General features: G+C 47.3%; 8 protein-coding genes across 8 annotated transcripts; 5 read left to right on the top strand and 3 right to left on the bottom strand.

The window, feature by feature from the left end:
• Nucleotides 1-452: 452 nt before the first annotated feature.
• Nucleotides 453-1718, top strand: PHATRDRAFT_3787 (predicted protein; the record flags this gene model as incomplete). Its single annotated transcript, XM_002180372.1, has 4 exons — nt 453-560; nt 657-833; nt 927-1107; nt 1186-1718. Coding segments are annotated over 4 exons (999 nt in total), but the record flags the coding sequence as incomplete, so codon positions are not given.
• A 1014-nt stretch (nt 1719-2732) lies between these two features.
• On the top strand, nt 2733-3098 carry PHATRDRAFT_12868 (predicted protein; the record flags this gene model as incomplete). Its single annotated transcript, XM_002180373.1, has 1 exon — nt 2733-3098. The coding sequence occupies one exon, from the start codon at nt 2733-2735 to the stop codon at nt 3096-3098; it is 366 nt and encodes a 121-aa protein (XP_002180409.1).
• A 223-nt stretch (nt 3099-3321) lies between these two features.
• On the bottom strand, nt 3322-4548 carry PHATRDRAFT_36001 (predicted protein; the record flags this gene model as incomplete). The annotated part of the gene is made up of 1 exon (XM_002180576.1): nt 3322-4548. One exon carries the CDS (start codon nt 4546-4548, stop codon nt 3322-3324), a length of 1227 nt encoding a protein of 408 aa, XP_002180612.1.
• A 1663-nt stretch (nt 4549-6211) lies between these two features.
• On the top strand, nt 6212-7449 carry PHATRDRAFT_46116 (predicted protein). The gene is made up of 2 exons (XM_002180374.1): nt 6212-6329; nt 6443-7449. The coding sequence occupies exons 1-2, from the start codon at nt 6270-6272 to the stop codon at nt 7298-7300; spliced, it is 918 nt and encodes a 305-aa protein (XP_002180410.1). The 5' UTR covers nt 6212-6269; the 3' UTR covers nt 7301-7449.
• Nucleotides 7450-8121: 672 nt separating this feature from the next.
• Nucleotides 8122-9466, top strand: PHATRDRAFT_46117 (predicted protein). Its single transcript, XM_002180375.1, has one exon. The coding sequence runs from the start codon at nt 8153-8155 to the stop codon at nt 9413-9415; it is 1263 nt and encodes a 420-aa protein (XP_002180411.1). The 5' UTR covers nt 8122-8152; the 3' UTR covers nt 9416-9466.
• Nucleotides 9467-9956: 490 nt separating this feature from the next.
• PHATRDRAFT_46118 (predicted protein) lies at nt 9957-12317 on the top strand. Its single transcript, XM_002180376.1, has 3 exons — nt 9957-10281; nt 10542-10835; nt 10918-12317. Exons 1-3 carry the CDS (start codon nt 10000-10002, stop codon nt 12154-12156), a joined length of 1815 nt encoding a protein of 604 aa, XP_002180412.1. The 5' UTR covers nt 9957-9999; the 3' UTR covers nt 12157-12317.
• A 398-nt stretch (nt 12318-12715) lies between these two features.
• Nucleotides 12716-13483, bottom strand: PHATRDRAFT_46119 (predicted protein; the record flags this gene model as incomplete). Its single annotated transcript, XM_002180577.1, has 2 exons — nt 12716-12834; nt 12943-13483. The coding sequence occupies one exon, from the start codon at nt 13481-13483 to the stop codon at nt 13007-13009; it is 477 nt and encodes a 158-aa protein (XP_002180613.1). The 3' UTR covers nt 12716-12834; nt 12943-13006.
• A 1562-nt stretch (nt 13484-15045) lies between these two features.
• Nucleotides 15046-15846, bottom strand: PHATRDRAFT_36006 (predicted protein; the record flags this gene model as incomplete). The annotated part of the gene is made up of 1 exon (XM_002180578.1): nt 15046-15846. One exon carries the CDS (start codon nt 15844-15846, stop codon nt 15046-15048), a length of 801 nt encoding a protein of 266 aa, XP_002180614.1.
• Between the last annotated feature and the right edge of the window lie 5399 nt (nt 15847-21245).

Genomic DNA, 21245 nt, shown 5'->3' on the forward strand with positions numbered 1-21245 from the left:
GAAAAGTCGCAGGCCAACGATGGAATTAGAAAGGAACCAACAGACAAAACGCCAAAAAGCTCTTTCACGAACCTCTCGCCACCACCACACACACACGGCTCTCATAAAAACCAAACCAGGCACGTTGGTAAGACACTCTAGAGCTCGCAGTCGAGACGTTTGGTCTTTCGATAACTTTCCAACGCTCTACACATTCCGATAACTCCCATCACTTTACTACCACTACTACCATCATGAACACTGATACGAACGCACATGCCGAAGCGAATACCATCACGATGGAGTCCGACACTACCAAGGCTACGGCTGCGGTGCTGACGTCGATGCATCATTCCGCGAGTGTCACGGGTGTCGCGGATTTATCCCAAGGCCCCGAGCCTGCCTTGAACGTGGCTCCTTTCTCACCCTACGCCACCACTCACCAGAACTTGCTCTCCCAAAACAACCGCGCCAAGGTCCTGTTCGCCACGGATGAATGGTTTGCGGCGGCGGATAACCTGTTGAAGGACACGGACCCCGTGTTTGATCCGGAAGCCTTTTGCGAGCAAGGCAAAGTCATGGTACGTCAACATGTTCTGACGAGTTCTCGGAGACTTGTGTGTCGACCTACTTAGCTCTACCTGTGCTCATACTACACTTTCTCTCACTACGTGTAGGATGGTTGGGAAACCCGCCGCCGCCGTGAATCCGGCCACGATTGGTCGGTCCTCAAGCTTGCCTCCCGCGGTATCATTCACGCCGTCGAGATCGATACCGCACACTTTACCGGTAACAACGTTCCGCAAATCTCGATTGAGATCGCGGATCTCTCCTGCACGGAAGAAAGCCGCATGGTAATGCAGTTCCCTGGCGCTCTGGATCGTCTGTTGCACGGATGTGTGCAAGGCACCGGTGCCAGTCCTGAAGAAGTTCAACGCGCGGAAGAGGCCTGCCAAGGCGTGCAGTGGAAGACTCTCCTCGACAAGACAGCTTTGCGTCCCGGCTACGAACCAACCCGTCTACACTACTTTAGTGTGGATGCGGTGGAAGGGACTCACATTCGCGTCAACTACTTCCCTGACGGAGGCGTTGCTCGCATCCGTCTTTGGGGCCAACCCATCGACGAGGGTGGCCCTTTGCCCCGCCCTGCTTACGTTCCCATCAAGACCGGCCGCACTTGCTCCGTCATTTGTCATGGCGAAGAAGTTGAATTGCCGTCACGCATGCCGTACATTTTTCCGGAGATCTCCGGACAGGAGCACGGAGGTGTTGGATTTTCCTGCTCCAACAAGCACTACGGAGATCCCTGGAACCTTATCCAGCCCACTCTGGGCCGAGATATGGGTGATGGCTGGGAAACCGCCCGTCATCCGGAGCGCCCCGCTGTTCTCCAGCGCAACCCCGTCACCAAGCTCGTGGACAGTGACTTGATGGACTACTGTGTTATCAAGTTGGGTGCCATTGCTGGCGACGGCATTGCGCGCATCATTCTAGATACGAAACACTTTCGCGGTAACTACCCCGAATCTGTTCAAGTCCAAGGATGCTGTGCTCCGGACGATAAAGTCACGGAAAACGAGGCCACTTGGTTCACCTTGATCCCCCGTGGTCGCATGGCACCCGATGCTGAGCACGTCTACGAATGCGACAAAGGTCAGATCGAAAATGTCCACAAGGCTGTGACCCACATCAAGGTCAGCATCTACCCCGACGGCGGCTTGAGCCGTGTGCGTGTCTACGCCGCGCCTGGGGCGCTCCAGTAGAGAGCTCTTGGCGAACGCTCTCCGTCACCCCTCCTCCTCAACCATCCCAATTATTGTCTTCAACTTCATGCCTTTGTGTCCCATCACGATTGGCCCTTGTTTTTGTTTGAATGACCTGCGAACTTTTAGACGCTTGTATCATGAATAGAAAGAGCGGATCGTGTGAGTGTTTATAAAAATATCTCGATCCAATCGTTGCTCGCCTCCTAGCATTTCCCATCAGCGGCAGTCTTTCCTATGCCGAAGGATGATGCTGGTCTTGCCTTCAGGCTGTAACATTGATTAATTAGTACATATTTAGAAAACAAACTATGTTTTTACGTTAATCACTCTTGGGTATTTTGCATAGATCAATCAATATTACTGTTGTGTCCAATATTCGGTAATAGCGCCGGATAGAGGCATGGGGCACCCTAAACCCGCGTTGCGTGAAAATCGGAGGTGTTCGCAAAGCGACCTCGTACGTCAGAGCTGCCACCTAGCAAATCCTCGTGACGCACGAAGAGGTCTTAGTTTCAACTTCAATAGAGACAGCCATCTGCTCGTCGATGTTTCTATCCATTCAGCACAGACAAACGAACACAGACAACCGAACGGTCCAAGGCTTTCCGAAGGTGAGAAGGGACGCAAGCCTTTCTCCATGGTCGCTTTCCAGGAGCGTCTGCCGATCCTTCCTTTTGTTTGTCTTTCCAGGAACCCGTCACCCCGAACCCCCCACAAAAAACCGCCAACAGCGGGAGAAACCTTTCAGTTATCTACGATTGCATCGCCTTGCAAACAAAGGCCTCCGCAGAACTCACAGAGCAATTCACACTTTCATTGTCATCGGAGACACCAGACAAAATACTGCAAAATGGCGACAATGAACTTCAATACATTCGGTACGTCTTGATTGGTCGTTCGTGATTGCGAACGACCCACATTGCTGGAGTATTTCTTTGATTTCAGAGCAGTGCCTTGCGTGCCATGCCTGCTGCGGCTTTATCGACCATGGCCACTCGACTGGTTTTCTTAACAGAAAGTCTGACACTATTTTGCATTCCTGTGTCCATAGATGCGTTCGAAGATGCTGGCGACAAAAACGGCGCATCTTCAGAAGAAAAGGTGCACGTTCGGGTACAGCAACGAAACGGTCGCAAATGTATTACAACTGTCGCAGGACTAGCGGATGATTTGGACGTCAAGCGAATTTGCAAGGCTTTCAAAAAGAACTTTTCTTGCAATGGTGCCGTGCAAAGGGATGAAGAGGCGGGTGAAGTTATCCAGTTGAGTGGAGACCAACGAACGAATGTCAAGAGCTTTTTGGTAGATCAGGAGATATGCCACGGTGAAAGTGTTGTGCTCCATGGTTTTTAATCCCTCGGAGAGGAATATGCATTTGATGGGGATTCTCGGACATACAGAAATTTTTACATTAAATCGAATAGTTCAAGAAATTATTTTGAAAATACTGCATGTAGGGCGATGATGTTAGTTTCCTACAAGCAAGCCTAGAGTACAGCTCTGTATACAATGGTTTTGGACATCCAACAATCAAGAAAGCTGCGATGATTATTAGTTAAGAAGTTTAACTCTACTGTCAGTTGAGGATAAACCGCACTGCACGGCTACTCGATTCAATGTTCGTTACGTTTGTTGATATGTTCCACGCCTGCCGATTCAGCTCCTCTAAGAAGTGAGGGAACCGTACCTTCGTTTCTTCATGAGTTGCAACAACAGCTTCAACCCCATCAATACTAAGACCAGTCTTCTTACGAAGAAAACATGCGTGAAACATACCTTTGACAAGATCTTCGCCCTGGGCGTCCTGCAAAAACACCACATGTATCTTTCCATCGTTCGTGCAATTTATGATGTATGATTCGTCCGGGCATGCTTTCAGCAATTGCGTCAATTCATTTGGACCTCCCGGGCTTATAGCAGTTAGCGCGCTGCCAATCGAAAGCCATGAGGCAGTATCGTCTTCTCGGAGAAGGGGAAAGAAAGATTCTTTGGTCGCGATCTCCCTGGGTGACAAAACTTTCCCGTGTCGCAGATAGTGGTCGAGAACAAGGTACAAGCGATGACGGTTGAAGTGATGCAAGTCGACGTGCTGTAGAGCAGCAAAATTGCATAGCTGATGAATGAGACTTAGTCCACAGAAACCAAGCACAAAGTTACCCGCGTCGTGACCCATTGCAGCAGAAAGGCCAATACCCACGCCGGTTCCCAGCAAGCCAGCTGCAATTGACTGAGAGCCAGCCTTGGCTGTGACGTCTCCTAAGTTACCTGCTCTCGTCAAAGCTTGATGCAAGGCAGCTCGGCTCGCGCCCACCGTTAGGTATCCAATGTTTTTGAGCGCATTGGCGAAACACGCAAGAGGCAGTACTACCGCGGACGGCGCAAACGGTGACAAAATGTCTAACAGGCTAGCCGAGTCGAGGCAAAGAGCGCCCATCATTCGCCATTTCTTGGGATTAGCATCGAAACGACGAGTCTCTCCCATTCGACTGGCAAAAATGACGCCACCAAGCTGTCCAATACCGTCTTTTAAAACCCAATTAAGGGCGCCCGCCATGACTGATGCCGAATGCGCATTTCCCACAACACCAATTGCAAGCAAAAGAGTTTGCGTTGATAGCACCATGCCGGCACTTCCCGAAACCGATGCCAAAAAGCAGAATCCACAAAATTGAGCATAACCGGGAGCTACCGAAGCGGGGAACTGAGCGGGTAGGAAATGCTGTATCAGCTCGAATCCTGTTTTGGAAAGTTCCTTGGGAGTCCATTTTGTTGAAGAGGTCTGCAAATCGAGCTCCCGTTTCATTTGGATCCAAGTTTCAGGAATTGTCTGCGATTTCTTCCATTCGTAGACTCGCGAACGCGCAGATTTTAAAACTGTGGAGCTCTCATTGCTCGAGGAAAATTTCAAAGTTGCGGGAATCTCCACAATTCTATTTGATGTCGAGGAAAAACGAAGATGTCCTATCGAATGAAATGCAACCGTGGAAAACGGTAGTGGATTCTTCGGCAAAGCAAAGTTGCGTGTCACGGGGGTAGTGATCCTCACCAACAAATGATACGTATATGTGAACGATTTCACACGAGGCCTCCAATTTTGACCGATATCGAGGTCTCCAAATCTTTTGACGCTTTGCTTCCGCCAAAAATGTGAGGTGCAATCAACAAGAGGGACATCGCGGCACAATTCCACTTTCGACCTCTTTTTTACCAGTTTCAATGTCTGGCTCCCAAAATTCTCTTCAGGCGAAGATGTTAGTACTGTAGGATACCGAATAACTTTCTTCTCGCGCCGTGGATTCACAGTAAGTCTCGATTGAGAAGATCTCGGACACTCGATAGACTTAGGGAGAAAGTGATTTCGCGCCCCGCTTTTGTCCTTGATAGACGCACGAGGACTGTTGCAAGAATGTCTCTGAGTCTGCAACAGTTGGCTCGGCCATGGCGGTGGTACCGCCAAATGGGTTTTAGAGCGGCTTCGAATCACACCAGTTCCTGGGCATCGAAGGAGGCTGTTCCGACCGCGGTCAACCAACTGAAGACAACGATCTGCCACCAGAACGTACTTGGGCGGTGGCATCGTAGCCGGCCTAAGGAGTCTGCATACGGGTGAGATACTGTCGCCAAATAGGGCGCACAGACGATCCTAGTGTCTCACACAGTCAACGTTTTCGCGTCTCCGATTGAATCTTGGAATTGGCGCACAGGGGTCCTCCCTGACCTCGCACACAGGGAGGAACAAGAGTTCTCGTTGCGATCGTGTTTACATTTGTATTTGGCAGTGAACATACTGAACCGCATCTGCCATATTTGCGTTTCTGATCGGTGTGATGTCAGACGAATTCAGAAAGTTTCCGAACCTGTCCATCTCCCGGAGCTTCAGTTCATTGATCATTGACGCGTCATCAAAAGAAATCGATGATGGTCCATTCGTTGAATGGCATTCTGTGTGAAGTGCCCCCCGGAACCATTGAAATCCTGCCACTATTGTTTATACCCCAAACTGCTGGCAGGTCGGAGTAGCGTATACGAGGTTTTTCTCTTCCTTCGCAACGCGGTCATCGCCTTTTTACTTAAATCTGAGACCTCTCGATTCGTGGAAGAGCAGAAATCGGTATTGGTGTGTCTTCTGTTCTTGGTTTCTATTTACGTTTTTTTACTGGATTTCTCTCCCAGGCCGTTCCTGGGAGTTCTTGCTTCACGAAGATGTCATGTGTATATCGTAGCGATACGTATGCACGAATGGTTGTCCGTTATCCCTTCCTCGGTCGGTGTAGAAATGTACGTTGTTAGAGTATGCAGTGTCCAACTTGGGGGTCCCAAATGAGGAGCACTCCGGCTCTCCTGTAGCTGTGGTAAGATTTTGTACGCGACTTTGCGTTTTTCAGATGTTTTGAACAAGGTTCCTCTCGCAAACGCGTGTTGTTTTCAGTAACTTTGCTGTCAGACAAAACTTTCACAAATCTCAACGACTTTTCGCTGCGAAGCATATTTTTTGCCCTGAAGAAAAGCATTCAAACAGTCGTCATGGCCCCGCGCTTCATGATGGAACCCATTGCTGTTGCCAGTGCTGCCAGTACAACAAAGGTGTGTGATAAATGGCTGCTTGGCGACACACTGTGAAGTCGGTTTCTACAGTTTTCATCGACATCATTTTGAAATGTCCCCATTGCTGACACGACCCTTATTACCATCGTCAGGTTCTGAAACATAAGCGTCGCTATTGCCGCATGGACGGATGCTCTCGTATTGTGAAGTCACAAGGTTTATGCCAACGGCACGGTGCCAAACCGCGTTGCTGCAAGGTCGATGGATGCCAGAAACAGGCCCAGGGAAATTTTGATGGCATGTGCAAGTCGCACTTTAAGGCGTTTAAGCGCGAGCAGACGCCGTTGCCTCCCAAACCTTCCGACACTGCTTTGGTTTGTCCCCCTGTGGCGCAGGGGGACTCCGTTTACGACAAGGTCCTTCCTGAATCAATTGCCTGGAACCCCGACATGGGCGGCGAACTACCGTTGATTGCTCATCTGCGAGAAGGGTTCGAATCTGGAAAATCTCCAGCCTGGCACCGCAACGAAGAGCGCCAAGCCCGTGGTCTTTGGCCCGTCCACAATCCAGCGACTCAGCTTGAAGGATGGGAGCGTGAGCTGGTGTGGATGGAGATTCTTGTCTTGACTGGTTCTCCTGACGCGTCCTTTCGACACCTCGCCCGTGGATGGGGTCGCGACAAAGGCTTCCACATGGTGCTGGCGCAATTCATTTGCGAGCGCCATGGTGACGTCGAACGCAAAAAGCGTGAACGCGGCAGCCGGAAAAAGGAAGAAGAGGAAGAGTATATTGGTGCCGACGTATGGGACGATGCCTGCTACGGGGATGTGGCGTACAATGAAGCATTGGCCGCTGAACTACTTAACTTTTCGGCAGCCTCTCCTAGTCATCGACGAATTTCCAGCTTTACACTGGACGACGACGAAGAATTTGATGAGGAAGATATGGCCGCTTACTCAAGCGAAGGCAGCCCCTTTTCCGATAATGAGGAAAAGCAGTACGCTGTGTAGACGATTTTAGAACCTTCAAGATGATTGAATATGAATGGAAATAGACCACTCTCTAGAGATGTTTGTGGTGACAGATGATGAAAGCGCATCAATAGATTTGTGAAACCTGTGATTTTGTAATTTGCTATAACCTGTATGGTGTTTGTATTACTCTTGTTATTGATAGTATTTTTACTGATTCTTAGCTGGATCAGTAGTTGTCATTCAGATCGGAATGGTTCTCAGCTGATTGTGAAACGCAGACGTCCTAGCTTGCTACTACTTACATTTACATTGCATTTACGCAACTTTTGTTTTTGTTCGACAGGTGCTGCTGAAATAGCGGGTCGATACGGCTTCGGAAGCTTTGGGCGATATCAATCACAGCAACAGTCTTCGCCAGACCTTTTTGTACAGAACACTATATAGCTAAGTAATTGCAAGTTGTAGATGAGACGGGTGGCCATGGACCGTTGCACGTGTCCGTCAGCAAAATGTCGGCGTAGTGGGGTAAGAATACCCCGGACCTTCATCCGTTTTCGTGTTGCTGTGTCTATTTTATCAAAAATTGTGAGCACTGCCCAATTGGTTTCAGAAACAGCCAATGTAATTGATTTCTTCAATTGTTCCGTTTTCTGTTCAAATCCTGTTTTGGTTTCCTGCACGAAAACCCTGGAAGACCCCTTCTGTCCGTCTATTTCATATCAAAACAAGATCCGAAGAGATTCCCGATTCTGCTTTGTCGAGGGTACCAAAACCCTGCAAACCTGGATTGCACACATTCACTGGCCCGTCACGCAGCATCTCCACCATTCTAATTCTTGTCATTTCTGTCAAATGCCCAAGAGAAGAGCAAATACGTGAAGCCGAACCATGAGTCTCGCTGCCGCATACCGCAGAATCCTTTCCCCACGTTCCCGGAAGACTCTGATTTTGAGTGGCTTAGCAATTTTCGTTTCGATTTGGAATGGTGCCTTGCAGTTGCAGCAAGTTGCACAAATTTGGAATAGTGTTACCTTTCTTGATGTTCTTGACGTCAAGCTTACTTTTTCACGAGTCGAACGGCTTTCGTGTGCGAGTCCTCATCCCGTCACCATTGCTAACGCGACACACGTCGCTGCCAACAACGGGTTTCTTGAGCAACCTTCGAATGGCTGTGGAAGTCTCCAGCGAGACTGGAGTCTCGTACCGACTCGATCGGTGCTAGCGGCAAGCATCGAAACGCACCAAAGCAACTGCAGTGCTCCTATTATGACGTTTCATGTCGACAACGATTTTGGTTTGGGATCGCACCTTTATATGTGGAGTCAAGCTTTATGCAACGCTTGGGAGAAAGGTTATCGCGTACAAACACACAATCCGAATTGGTTGTGGCTAGATCAAGGCTACTGCGACGCCAAGGTAGCAGTTCGCTCTCCCTTTTTGTGCTACTTTCCACAATCAGAAGATCGCTGCTCAGGCACTAATAGTCGTGGGCTTTCTTCGTTTACTCAGAATGTCTCAGACCCCCGAAACGATCGACTACGATGCTCGTGGATGAAAAGGAATGGCTATCTAGCCGACTTTCGTGCTGCCTCGATGGAGTATCTTTTTCAATCGCTATCACCAATAGTCATTCAAGAGGCGCAGAGGCAAATAGGATTATTATTTGATCATGGTAGGGCGCCACGAGATCTCATATCTGTACATGTTCGATGGGGTGACAAGTTTTGGGAAATGGATCTGGCACCAATCAGCGATTATATCGACGCTGTGCACCATATGGTAGCCAAACAGGGACGTGACAACGCGACAACTTCACATATTTACCTATCAACAGAAGATCCACGTGCCGCCAAAGAGTTCCTGGAAGCAGCTCCTCCCACTTGGAACGTATATGTGGACCGAACAGTAACAGAACTAAATACGTTTCGACCAACAAAAGGAAACCGAGCTTCATGGACGACACGAAACACCAAAGGACGAGCGGGGCTTGTCGCATTGGGATCGTTGCTGGTCGCATTAGAAGCCGATTATTTCGTTTTGACGACGAAAAGCAACTGGAGCCGGCTTTGGAACGAACTACGCAAGAACGTTATCGATTCCCGTTGTGGAAACTGTACTCATATGATCGATCTTAGACCGGGAAAATGGTAATCTTTTGGTGGTTAGGAGTATATTTACCGTAGAACCATGTTTCCTGGTCGATTTCTGCTAAGAGCTGACAGATAAGTTTACAAGATGGCAGTAACGCTCGGCTAGAGTAGATCTCCCTACTTGCCAAGGACAAATTCCAATCAAATTTACATTAGCCCCTAATAATTCTTCCTGCACTTGCCTTCATTCGGCGACTTCACGGGATGCGAAAAAGTTGATGGATTCGACAAGCATAGATTTATAAGGAAAGGAGGTCGCTAAATGTAATCCCTGACGGACATTCATTTTGATAAAGAAGCGTGACATGGATCATGGAAGCACGAATCAAATAAATACACATCGAAGAATATCAATCAATAAAAACACAAGGACACATGTAATATACATTATACAGCTTTCAATGAATATCAAGCGTGCTGTTGAAGAATGCAAATCGGGTCATTCTGTTTCAAAGCAATGTTTTCTGTTGGTTACGAATTGATTCCACCTTCCGCGCGAAGGAAATTTTTACGGATCCTGGTGGCAACGCAAAAAACTGCACCTCTGCGTTTCGTGGTTCGCCTCGGTTCGCAAAACTTCATACAATGAATACATTCGCAAGGCAATCTCTAGACAGCATCTCCCTGTCACCGGAAACGAACTCATTCATAACACCTCCTTCGCACAGACGAGACTCTTCTTGGAGGGCAAGAGGTGAAAGTAAAACATCAAAGATGGACTCTTCGACAGATCAAGCTATTTCCGGAGATCAGCCTATGTTCAACATCGAGCGGCCACATCACAACGACGTACTTTCAGGACGAGGTGTCACCACCAATAGGCATGAAGGTAACTCCAATTTTAGAGGTTTGGTAGCTTTGAACAAGGTAAGAAAGAAAAAGAAAGACCAGAAAATCCTCGGCCGGAATCGTTTTTGCATTGATTTACTAGGTATTTGATTGTGTGAAGGTATGCGTGGCTAGGCAGGATTCTTGATTCCCAGATTTGTTCCTGCTTTTAGTAGGGGTTAATACGCAGTACCGCTTTCGCAATAGAATCCGGCACACCGTCCATTTAATTTGTTTCTGTTAAACGGCACGTACTATCAGCCTCGTAAACTAACCCAAATGTGTTTCTTCTGGAGCAGGAATTATACGTCACAAGCACGAAAAGACAAAAGATGCAGATATCTCGAAGTATTGTCGATGCGGTGCGGAGCTTGAATCCGCCAGGTCGATTTCTTGAAAAGAATCCAGAAACAAGACTTTACAGCGATATCGGCGAGCGGAAGGCAATTGAAAAAACGAGCCAGGCACTTCGCGATGGAGCCTCCAGCCTTCGTAAGCAGCTTTCCGAAGATCTAGGAGATCCAGATTTTCTAACTGCAGTATTTGATGGAGACAGTACATCCAGCTTCATGGACAAAACGAAATCACTGAAGGTATGATTTATTTGGGGGCTAGTTTTACTTCATTATCAGATCGCTCAATCGAATTTCCCAATTTATTGCTCCCCGACTACAGACTAAAGCTATGAAGAAAGGCCATAGACGTACTAAGTCAACGCCTGATGCACCCACGGTATCGAAGCATAAGTCCCCGGTGCGGAAGATGAAGTTATCGGATCATCCATTATCTCCCAATATGCCGCAGCGACGGTCAATTCCGCTGAAGGCTCCACGGTCACAGCCGGCGTCCCCGATGGACGGGAGACGCCGGGGTCCGTACGCAGAGTCCCCGTCGCCACCTCCCTTTCCTTCGCACCAGGAATTCCAAGCTTTTCAAAAATCAAATAGGCCTCACGGGTTCGGTGCTTCAAGCATCTATAGATCCCATGGTGGCCAATACGATGCTTCTTACCATCCAGAACCACCCGCCCAATGGCACCATGGTCCTGCAAGGCACCACGGGTGCTACCTTTCTCCAGTGTACATTGGCTATCCACCACCTCCGTACCAACCGCACCCATCGCATCGCCCGACTTCTCCAGACAGTAATTTACATATACGTAGACCTCCCTTGTCTCCTGGCGATCGTTCTTGGTCATCTGGCACATTTATTACGCAAGGACAGTCTCCGCGGCCGATGAAGCGACAGCATTCCCCGCCATCGTTTACAGGATACTCAGGAAGCGAGCTGTCTGTTCCTCCTTTAGAACGCGGCGGACACAAGGACTATTTTCGCACTCCAATCCAGCCAACGTCGTCGCCTTCAACAGAACTCTCTCCACGTGCAAGGCCAAACGATTTCTACAGCGACCTGTATGGAACGCATCTCACCAGTACGGTCCAAGATTTCCTTCCACCGCCATCACCAGGTCGAGCAGCGCATACGGCAGGTAGTTTTGGCTCCAGCACGGGAGGACGCGGATCCTACAATGCAGCGCTCAATGCGGGAAAACCGCGTAACGCACGATCCTTTCAGAACGATGTTTTCAGCACGAAGAGCTACTTATCTGAAGATGCTTGCGGGACGAGCCCGACTGTTGTTTCTTCAGATATATTCCAGGGATCACTCTCAGGAAAGTCGATTAGTCAGGAAATTAGCAAGAAACTGAAGAGCGAAACGGAAACTGATAGTTTTTTGTGCTATCCGACCGACGAAGACGACATTGAGGGCGTAGAACGGGCTCTTTCGCCTCTCCCGTATGATCGGAACGATGTTGGTGATTGGATGGATATGTCCGACGATCTTTTGAAACTTCCTATTGCATCATGCGGACCTTATGATGTAAATATGGACGCGAGTGTCCGGGCAATCTAATTTGGTACTGAAAAGTGGATGGTCCGAAAGGGTATGGAAAGGTTGTGCATGTTTAAAAATGTGTTTTTGTGATGTAACAGTCCGTGTTCTGTGAAAGTAGTTTTCATAATGTGGATATTTCACTATCAATGATCCTTGAAGTAAAGATACAATACTTTGGCAATTTCGCATTAATAGATGATGACACAAATAGATAGAATGCAATTGCTGGCCTCCGTCAGAAGGGACCGTAACACCGAAAGTTGTTGTATCCATTGGTTCATCAGGACCAGTACAACCATGCCAGAGTGGCACTACTCTGCCTTTCAAGAAGCAACATTGTTGCTTGGAATACAGACTATGGCGGACTGCTATGAACTACAACCAATGTTTGTACAAAGACGGGAAAACACTTTGTCAACAAGTCTGGTAAATGATTGATGGGCGTTATGACAAATGACCTATGATAAACCTAAGCAAGCTCAGGGACTGCAAACTCATCTTGGTTACAACACTCCCCCAGACTAGATAGCGGATACAAGGACCTATACTAATGTAGTATTTGGATGAACAACTTTCTAAAACAATGAGGGGAAGACTATTCTATGTCTTTTAATGGGAATTGGTCTGTTCAGTCCAATGAACAACCCCTTACCAGAAGACTGAAAATCACACTAACTGTAAGTAGTGTCTCTTTTACTGTAAATAGAAATCCCACATATAATCCCATGGTTAGTATTCCTAGTCAATCCTGTTGCATTGGGTCTGAACAAACCGATAGTGAGATAATCTCACCGTAATATTTACCTTACGTTCCAAACAGGACGTGATGAGACGTAACACAAGATTGAATTACAGATGCTGTGACATACTACATAGGTATATCACACCAAAGTTGGCTTCGGCCAGGACTCGGACCTTGTCGGTGAAGGTCCGCACAGGCATGTACCATTTGCGATAAAATGGCCAGCTGCTGCAGTCCCTTTCCCAGAGCAGGATCCTGGGGAGGGCAAGCTGCCGCCACGGATCCAAGGTGCCACATTAGAATTTGTTCTTTCCCTAAGTGCAGCGGCGGCCGGCGGTGGCGCCCGGGTAGGAACAAGCATTGCCAATCCCAATTGCAATGGTCATGGTGAGACTGACAAATCAGCGGCGCCCCAGCGTCCTGGAGGGCAATGACGGAAGCAAAGCCTTCCTTGATGCCGCTGCTGCTGAGGTTGACCATGACGTGTTTGGCACTTGGCGTCAAAAAGACAATCATTAACTGTAAGACTAAGTAGAGCGAGTCGTCAGTGTCTTCGGGAGTGTCTCTCACGGTATATACCCGTCCCGTGTGTCTTTGAGACATTTATCTCAAAACAAGTGTGTCACAAGCAGAAATCAAGTGTATACATGTTTACTGCAAGTTGTGTACATGTCAGTGGAATTGGCCTTATTATATGCATTCCTATGTAATTATGGCATAGTGAGAAGATACATGGGCAAAGATTTGCAGTATTCCCTACTTACTTTGAGAAGGCTCTTGGTTAGTATGGAGACTTCAGTTGCACCAAAACTCCAAGGAATCAATTGGATTCAACGGAAAGAGTCATTTGGATGGAAACACAAGGGAAACAGATGCAAATTGACAAGACCCAATTTTCATACCATGTGTGTTACAAGAGATACTTACAATTCCTTGATAAGTACGCAAGAACGGATTTTGCATTATATGGATACTATGGTGAGCATGGAAGATTCAGGTTTAGTTGGTGAAGTTGCCAGGACTGCAGTCAAGTTTGGATATGATCTGACAAAAGGGCACTAGTTTGTAGAATCTAATCTTCTATCATTGTTTTTTGAGTTCTTTGATCCGTACTGCCTTTGTTGCATAGGTCCTCGTATCCGCTGCCTAACCCGAGGGGAGCATCGCCAGCGAGTAGAGTTTTACAGTCCCTAAGCCCGCTTAGGTGTATCGCAGGTCGTTCGTAATAACGCCCACAAGTCTTACCAGACTCTGTTTCTAACAGCGTTTTGTCCCATGGTGTACAGTGGTGTATATCGTGACAGTGTCCAACGAGTACAGTTTGAGAATGGCGGCCGACAAAACTCCGATAATTGGCATGAGGATCATTTTCTCAGCAACAAACCAAAGCATGGTGCACAGGTACAACGTCGCAGGGTTGTGCTTAAGAGTGTCATCTTTGGCTTGAGATGCGCTGAGATTGCGGCCCAGAATCATCGTGTTGGTGAAGACAGCTGATATTCTGACGTAATAGAGGCCTTTCATAAACCATTTTAAGGAGGTGTTTGCACTCCAATACACATAAGCTATAAAATTGCCACACGAAGGTGTACAGGAACAGAAAATCCTGGCCACGACTCCGACAACGGGAGGTTAAAAATCATTGGGTCAAAATGTTTTGAACGGTGGACCAGACTGATTTGCCCTTTTGTCCTTGTATTACTTGTACTCATTGAGTGCTTCACAGTCCTGTATTTGACTGTCCAGCACGCTGAGTCTTTTTGGGACTGCTCTCCCCCTCACCCGGGAAAGGATAGAAGTTGGACCGTGCATCCTTTTCCACCTCCGGGAATGTTCGTCACCACGGTTTGAATGCATGGCATCCACCGTGTGTCGACTTGGACCGGAATATGGAACCCCCATCCTTCCTCGCTGAACCGGCTGCGTTACGCAGTTGGACTGCCTGGATATGTGTCCTTTGTACGAAACTCGGCAGTTGGCTGGCTTTTGGTTGCAGGTTTCCTTCACAGCTTCGCAGACCGTACGTAAGAGGAATTGTCTACAAGAAAACTAGTACACGTACGTGTCGCAATTAGTCATTTGCTTTTATTTTCTACTGTGCTTATATAAGGGTGCAAATTTCCTGCGCCAACCGTGCGCCGCCTGGACTAGTGCCAATCGAACACTTAGTGGAGCTCCTGGGGCTCACTGTACAAGAAGTCGTCCATGACGACAAAGTCCGTACGGCCGCGGCGGCTGGTGTCCTCGATCGCCTTGGTGCCCAGCTCCACCTCCACCTTGGCAATGGGGAACTTTTCCGATTGGGAGACGAGGCCCACAAACGAGAGGCCGTCTTTGAGGGCCTTGGCATCTTCCTGGGCGATGATGCAGCCGCTGTCGGCGTAGAACGTCAGCGTGGTCTTGTGGCTAAGGTCAACATCGACCAGCACAGCGCCAAAGCCCGCCACGGTGGCCTCTTTATGGCTTCCGGGCACGGTGAACTCCGCTACGAATTCGTTGTCGCCGCCCGCCACCGTGAAAAGGCGAAAGGCGGAGAAGGTCTGGAAGTCCTTGGCGGCCCTGGGGCTGATGGAATCGAACAGGTCGTCCTTGGGGCCGTCTTTGGGGTCGGGGTTGCTGACGCGGAACTCGTCGCGCTTGGAGCGGAGGTTGAGGCCGCGGTCCACAGTCGTGGCGAAGAAGTCGCCCGGCATGTCGAAGGGCACTATGGGTGCGTCCCAGTTCACCTGGCGGTGACCCTCCGCGGAGGGCGCCGCCCCGTTCCCGTTGTTTTCCCCGCCCAGCAGGTCGCGGAAGACCTCGAAGCCGTCCTTCAGGCCGTCAGCGTCGGGAGATGTGGCGCTCACCACGGTGACGGGGATGAGGGCACCATGCTCCTTGCAGAAGCGGGTGGCATGGACGGAGGTTGCGGTGGCCTGGAGGGCGGCGAGGAGGAAGAGGGCGACGTTCGGGGCAGTAAATTTCATGGTGTGAGGGATTGTGGAAGTATTGGTTGAGTTGGTGGGCAGGTTGCTGTTTGTCGTTGCTTGCTTTTTGGTTTTATGAGAGGTGTTGCATATTCGACGAAAGGCGGGTCGAGTGGGAGCGGGAGCCAACAAGATTTGAAAGCGGAGCAAGCAAGCTTGCATGAACCATTGCAAGTACTACCCTTGCAAACGCGTCTTACATGAATTGTAGAACGATTGACAGTGAGCATCTTTTCGCGGAAAGAGAAGCAAGCGGGCGTGCACGCACCAATACAAGTAGTACACGTGCAAACGCTTCGCAACACGATTGACATTTTCGCTGTGCTGTCGACCCTTTTGCTTACTTAACGGTATGAGGTTGTTTTGGCTTGTCTTTCATCTCCTGACCGTCAGTTTTGTATTCTTCGCTCACGACATGGCACTAGACCGGACATCAAGACCAACAGGATACATACGCGTTTGACTGTGATGCACAAACACGCGATTGCAAAATCGAAACATACATCTTCTTCACTCAAGAGGCAAGCTGAGAAACGAATTATAGTTGACTGTACATATCTGGCATATTTGTATATCCTCTTTTGATTTTTCGACTTGCATAAGTCCCTATCTTTTGGTTGGTCGGTTACTTTTGTTAAACAAATAGATTACTTACAGTAGACTACACCTAAGCACCATTAAAAGTAGTACACGTGCCAAGGCCTATTGTATTGACTACACATTTGGTACGGTAGACTACAGGTAAGCACCGGTACAAGTAGTACATTTGCAAACCCTTCTTGTAATAATTGTCAAAACTGCTTCCGCACGGCGTTACTTTTAGATTTGTGACGTCATGTTCATGCTTGATTTTCAGTGCCGCACCGAAGCGAGCCCATCAAGCCATTGGTACACGACCCTGCGGAGCCTTTCTTTTTTTGCTTGTCTTCTCTTCATTGCGTTGCTGGTGTCTAGTTCAATGGCTCAAACCAAGATGGCCAGTGCGAGCTTGCCCCTATTTCTTCCAAAGCCCGCGGTGAATACAGTACACCTCCACTTTTGTCACATATACTTCCAATGTACACGTGTGGACAGAATGCTGTTAGGAACAAAGTCTGGTAATCCGGGGAGGGCACTATTACAAACAACCGGCAATACACCTAAGAGACTTAGGGACTGTTAAACTCTACTCATTGGCAATGCTCTCCTTGGGAAAGGCAGTGGATACAAGAACCTGTGCATAAAAAGCAGTGCAGATCAAAGAACTTATAAACAATGATTGCAGAATTAGTGTAGTAAACTAGTTCTTGCTGCTCCTCCAATTTGCGAAGATACAAAAAAAGCTGAGGAACAAACTCAACCATACCCATATATTTTTGTTCCGTCATAGTATCCTTATACCATGACACATGCTCACATATACTTCTAGTGGAACCGGAAATACCTTTCATAAGACGCATGGCGTAAAAAATGGAGCATTTATTTACAACTGTCAGCCAGGCAATAAGTATTGTCTGGCCCACTCTGTTGCCACCGTCAGAACATGACTGGTTCCATTGCGTTCTCTCCAATGCCCAATACATTGTTGTATCTAGGGGCTCTGTACAATACGACCAAAGTAACTTCCATACAACTTACTTCTCTCTTATGAACACTCCAGCTGCCATTTACCATGTTGGTGTCAGATGACCGGACATCCTTAGAAGACATGTTGTATGATACCATTTCGTGACATTCCCAATTGGTCTGTGCTGTATCAACTAATGCCTTGGTATTGCACTCAGATGTATCTCCTTGCCAAAACAGAATTGTCTTAAGAAGAAACCAGGCTTGTTGGAAACCCCAATGCTTGCTCAACCTAATGGCAGGATTGTTGGCTTCCAAAATCTTCTGGAAATCTGCATTGCCAGCTGCAATCATTTTGCGGACTCAATGATAAGACAAAGCATTGTGTTGTTTGTTGATTGGTAATTGCAACTCAGTAAAGCTTGTTATATCCAACTGGGTATCACCAAACACAATAGTCTTTCCTTTAACCGCAACTCCTAGGTACCTCATGGAAATGCGCACGTCAATGATTTATTCTACTGCAATATGTGCAGCAACAACTCAGATCCCTAGGTATCAGTCTCAACAGTAGCCTGTTGTTTTGAAAACCTTTCAAAAGGAGTTTGGTTTATGAGGTGAAGGATACCAGTGACTGAACAATCTATGATCATATCATGATATAAGTTTGCGTTGGCATATGTAGTTGAGATAACAGTCTTTCCCAAGGCTGTAGGAGCATCATGGCAATGTTAAAACGTCCCAATGTGATAAGCCACTGTAGACTCCCAATCAACAAGTGATACTGCTTGATCCCATCTTTGTTTTGTGCAGGGGTGGAATCCAACTCAGGATGATTGCTGTTATCTAACAGTGAGGCATATTGATAAATTATAGCCACACAATGCTACAATTTGATACTATGTTGTAGATAGAATTGCTTAGCCTTAGCATTGTTTGTTGGAACATCTATCTAGGATTCACTAGCTCTATTTCTTGGCCTCGTTGCCATTTCCTTTTTCCTGGCTCTGTCGTAGGACAGACGCAGTGGCCAGACGGCTGCCCTCGTCGGGTTCATTACCCGTTTGTGGCATGCCAGAGGAAAATACAAAGCGTCTCATAGGAAACCAAATATTTGCGTTATGCATCCAAATGTTTGCAACATACACAACTCTGGTTTCCGTTGCATGACGCATATAAGACGACTCGTCTTATCAAACCTGATACGCTAGGAACGAAATATTCCTGATTACCATATGGTTTCCCTAGATGAAAGTTGTCAACAGATACTGTTGCACCATCCGAACTCGATGGTTTGGCGATCACATAGGTGATCCAATCATCTCGACAAAGACTATGTCAATGATTCAATAGCCAGTACATTGGCTCCTAGATAGATGTTCCAACAAACAATGCTAAGGCTAAACAATTCTATCTACAACATAGTATCAAATTGTAGCATTGTGTGGCCATAGTTTATCAATATTGCTTGGGTGGATTGCCATACATATGTTTGTACTGCTCCATCATTTGTGCATTGTATTTCTTGGCATGGTACAAAAGGGTTCCATCCTTGTCTCGTTCAAATGTGCAGCCTTAGTGGTAATCCAGTGGTCCGACGCCCTTGAGCTTGTACTTGTGAACACTTTTGAGTTGTTTGACAATGCTATTGGGGTCATGGACTGCAACGGCAATGTCGTCGGCATAGACGGCGATGTATTTGTAGACGCCTTGACTGGGATGCATCCAAACGTCGGAGTCGGCTTTGCTAGGTGTAAAACCCATGTCACAAAGTGTGTCAGCAAACCTCTTATGCCAACAGAGTCCACTACTACGTACGCAATACAGGGCCTTGTTGATGATGAGTATGTGACCGGCAAGGTCCCCAACCTCTGGTCCGGCAACAACAAAGACTTTCTTTTGGATTTTGGCTTCAAGGTAAGCATTATTGAGGTCGGCTCTCAGCTCGGCTAGGAACACAACAATACAGAGACTTCGAAGGGACACGACTCCAGAGTAGAGGTAAGGTGACCTCCAGCAACCATGCGGGCCTTGTGTCTACCATTGTGCTTAACATTGTAGACCGTGTGAATCCTGATATTCCTGTAGCCTTGTGGAGCATTTGATATGTGTTTACCACTTAGAATAGCTTTACCCTTGTTGATGAATGTGTTGTACTCATGGAGTTGCGTATGTTCGATATTTTTGGCATCCTGCCCCTTGGTATTACCATTGCGTCTGTCAATGTCAATGGTGTCCAGATGAACTTGAGGGATCTGGTAACCAAACTTGTAGGAGGGAACACAACGGATAAAATGAAAGCAACTTTGGTTGACAAAGCGTTGGAACTTCTTCTGACGGTTGACAAGTTGTTTGAATTGCTTCCATCCCGGTGTATCTAGTAGACCTTGTTGTTTAGCACAGGCAGCACAAGTAATAGGATCATTGGCACATATGACATCTAGGGTTCATAGCTAGACTCTACAGTTTCCCAGTTTACCAAAACATTAAACTTAGAACCTTTATAGTTGATGTCTGTGGGTAGGAGGGGTCCTTGATGTGCAACAATGTCATTGAATTTCCATTGCCGGTCTGTATCAGCTACAGTTTAGTTCCTTTTCTAGATCAGTCTCGACTTTATCTAGAATTTCGTTGTAGGCAATGATTTCATTATGTTCACTGTTGTTGATCTCAACTAGGAATTGAATATTGTGTGGTTTGTCAGGATCAAGAATTTTCCTGGCAACACATGCACGAAAACTCTCCCCATTATCCTGAGTGTTGGTTAAAATGTGCGACCAATAAGATTGTCCAGAGTGAAATCAGTTAGTGTGTGGGGGGCATAGGAATTTTCGTCCTCAGTTCTACGCGACTAATGAAGTTGATAGGCTTAGGAGAACTCTCCCCTTCATGTGGCTCAAGACACCAATTGGTTTCACTGGTTTTCAGCGCAGATCAAACACTGCATCAAAAAAGTGTGGGGTGAGAATCTTACAGGTAAGAGCATCACCAACGGAGTCTGCAATTCCAACAAATTGTCCTTTCTTTTGAGCAAATCCAGTGGTTGTGGATCTGGTGATGTGACGTAGGTAGTATGTCACAGCACCTATAATTTAATCTTGTGTTACGTATCATCACGTCCTGTATGGAATGTACAGTAAATATGGACCTACGTATCCACTTGATTAATTGACTTTTCAGTTCCATCGGAAGGAAAAGTTGGGTCTTGAGTTGGTAATACTGTCACGGTATACACCAAGGCGACATGTCCCTACGACAAGTGACACCTAACATGGGTAACGGAAGTGTGAATCAGAGTAAAGAGCATGGTGGAACCGTGGCATTTATGTCGGCCTTATTGCACGACACAATGTATTCGCGCCGTGATCAAGGATATCCTTTGAGTGAAGATGCAGGAGCAGAATACAAGAATGAGGATTAGGATACAGTCCCACGAATTACAAGGCAAGTTACAGACAGGTTTGGATACTCGCTGAGTGATTCTATGTGGGATTTATACTTAGAAGGGATATACTCTATGTGGGAGTAAGATTATCTGGCACATGGTAAGAGGTCTTCTATCTGATAGAATGGCCAATTCTCATGGACTAGTAGTAGAATAATCTTCCTCTCATTGTTTTAGAAAGTCATTGATCCAAATATTGCATTAGCATAGGTCCTCGTATCCGCTGTCTAACCCGTGGGGAGCGTCGTAAGCGAGTTGAGTTTTACAGTCCCTAAGTTCACTTAGGTGTATCGCAGGTCGTTCGTAATAACGCCCACCTTGCGTTTACCAGGTATTGTCGACACAGCGTTTCCTGTTCTACGTACGTACATTGGTTGTACTACGTAACAGATTAACAGTCTTGACAGCA

The sequence above is a fragment of the Phaeodactylum tricornutum genome, chromosome 9 (assembly GCF_000150955.2).
Source record: "Phaeodactylum tricornutum CCAP 1055/1 chromosome 9, whole genome shotgun sequence".
NCBI lineage: Eukaryota > Bacillariophyta > Bacillariophyceae > Surirellales > Neidiaceae > Phaeodactylum > Phaeodactylum tricornutum.